At 38.5% G+C, this 1,638-nt stretch overlaps 2 protein-coding genes across 2 annotated transcripts in view; one reads left to right on the forward strand and one right to left on the reverse strand.

Moving 5' to 3' along the window:
* The window catches only part of LOC118741265 (protein D3-like), a 2,955-nt gene extending 2,260 nt beyond the window's left edge, over positions 1 to 695 (forward strand). Inside the window, exons 2-3 of the mRNA XM_036473179.1 lie at positions 10 to 72; positions 147 to 695. Coding sequence (XP_036329072.1) covers positions 10 to 72; positions 147 to 626 — 543 coding nt within the window. The 3' untranslated portion in view covers positions 627 to 695. The remainder of the gene's footprint in view (positions 1 to 9; positions 73 to 146) is intronic.
* On the reverse strand, positions 682 to 1,361 carry LOC118741268 (probable small nuclear ribonucleoprotein Sm D2). The gene is made up of 2 exons (XM_036473182.1): positions 1,195 to 1,361; positions 682 to 1,137 (listed from the first exon to the last, which is right to left on the reverse strand). Coding segments are annotated over exons 1-2 (360 nt in total). The 5' UTR covers positions 1,197 to 1,361; the 3' UTR covers positions 682 to 779.
* Between the last annotated feature and the right edge of the window lie 277 nt (positions 1,362 to 1,638).

Raw genomic sequence — 1,638 nt, forward strand, 5'->3', positions numbered from 1 at the left:
GTAAAGGAGGTCTTTGAGCAGCATGAAGTTGTTCCAGATGTTATACGTAATGCGCCAAGCCAGTTTTTAAAGGTGTTTATAATTGTTCAAATTTACATAATAACTAGATACAAATTTTAACAGTAACTGATTTCTAAAACTAATAGGTAATATATGACAACTCATTGGAAGTACAAGCTGGCGCAGAACTGACTCCTACACAAGTAAAATCACAACCATCTGTGGATTGGCAAGCAGATCACAATACCTATTACACGCTTATAATGACAGACCCAGATGCGCCAAGTCGAAGCGCACCGACATCGCGTGAGTTCAAGCATTGGTTAGTTGGCAACATACCCGGGAGTGATGTGGCTAAAGGTGAAATGTTGAGTGCATATGTAGGATCAGGGCCGCCGCAGGGCACAGGTCTACATCGCTATGTGTTTCTATTGTATAAACAACAGACTAAACTGGAATTCCGCGAAGAACGAGTAAGCAACACCAGTCGCAATGGACGTCCGAAATTCCGTGCGGCTGCTTTCGCTGAGAAGTATTATCTCGGAGAGCCTGTCGCAGGAAATTTCTATCAGGCCCAATGGGATGAATATGTGCCGACTGTACATAAACAATTATCCGGCAATTAACTGTAAGGTTCAAATCTAATCTGCAAATTTTTTAGTAAAAATATACCTTTTTAACTGCTTTTAAAAAAATTAAAATTGTGTTTATTTATTCGCGATTAGACTTAGGTATATGTACTTATTTTTTTTATTGCTATATATGCTTCTGTTTGTAACTCATTTCCCTGCAGCAGTTGCCAGAGGATTTCGCAATACCAAAATCACCGAATCTCCACGTAGAAACATTTTCGATATGAACCGATCTTTGTTCACGGGCTTCACTTTCTTCTTGCCTTTGCCTGTACGCGGCAACTCAGTCCACATCTCCTTCACGCTCTCCAATACCATATTGCAGTGACGATCGAAAGCCTTGACTCTTCCAAGCAGTTTTTTATTATTGCGACAATTTATTAAGACTTGTGTATTGTTTTTCACGGATTGAGTAAGGACGGATAGCGGGCCAGTGTTAAATTCCTCCTCTTCCTGACGTGCCAGTTCCTCAGGTGTCAGTTCAGACTTTGGTTTGACGAGCGCCCTGGGTTAATAATTTGAGGTTAAGTTAATACAAAAAACTATTACAGAAATCGCTTACATTATAATTGGTTTATAGTTTTTTTAAGACAATTGAAATTAGATCCGAGATGTTTTCTTTTTTATAAAACTTCTGCAAACGTTTGCTAATGTTGGCGGATGTATGAAGAAATAATTGCCATGAAGACGCTGAAATTTTGACAGTGGTCAGGGAGAACAATCGATGAAACTCTTGATAGCTTTATCTTCCCAGCACTACCGAAATTTTTTGAACACTATCGATAGTTGTGAGAGAGTCTCATCATCATTAGCGATGTTACTGCCATACCTAAACAAAAACGTCGCTTGGGTAAAAAATAGATGGTCGTAAGCATGATTCAATAATGAAAGGTTTTGTAAGAAAAACTTTCTCTCGCTCTAATTTTATCAATGACACTCCCACCCTACTCCTAAAAACAAAAACAGTGATATTTCTTTTCCAAATATCTTTGCAAGTTTTAAGAAC

This window comes from Rhagoletis pomonella, unplaced genomic scaffold, assembly GCF_013731165.1.
Source record: "Rhagoletis pomonella isolate Grant_MI unplaced genomic scaffold, Rhpom_1.0 Rhpom_scaffold_00006, whole genome shotgun sequence".
Classification (NCBI taxonomy): Eukaryota; Metazoa; Arthropoda; class Insecta; order Diptera; family Tephritidae; genus Rhagoletis; species Rhagoletis pomonella.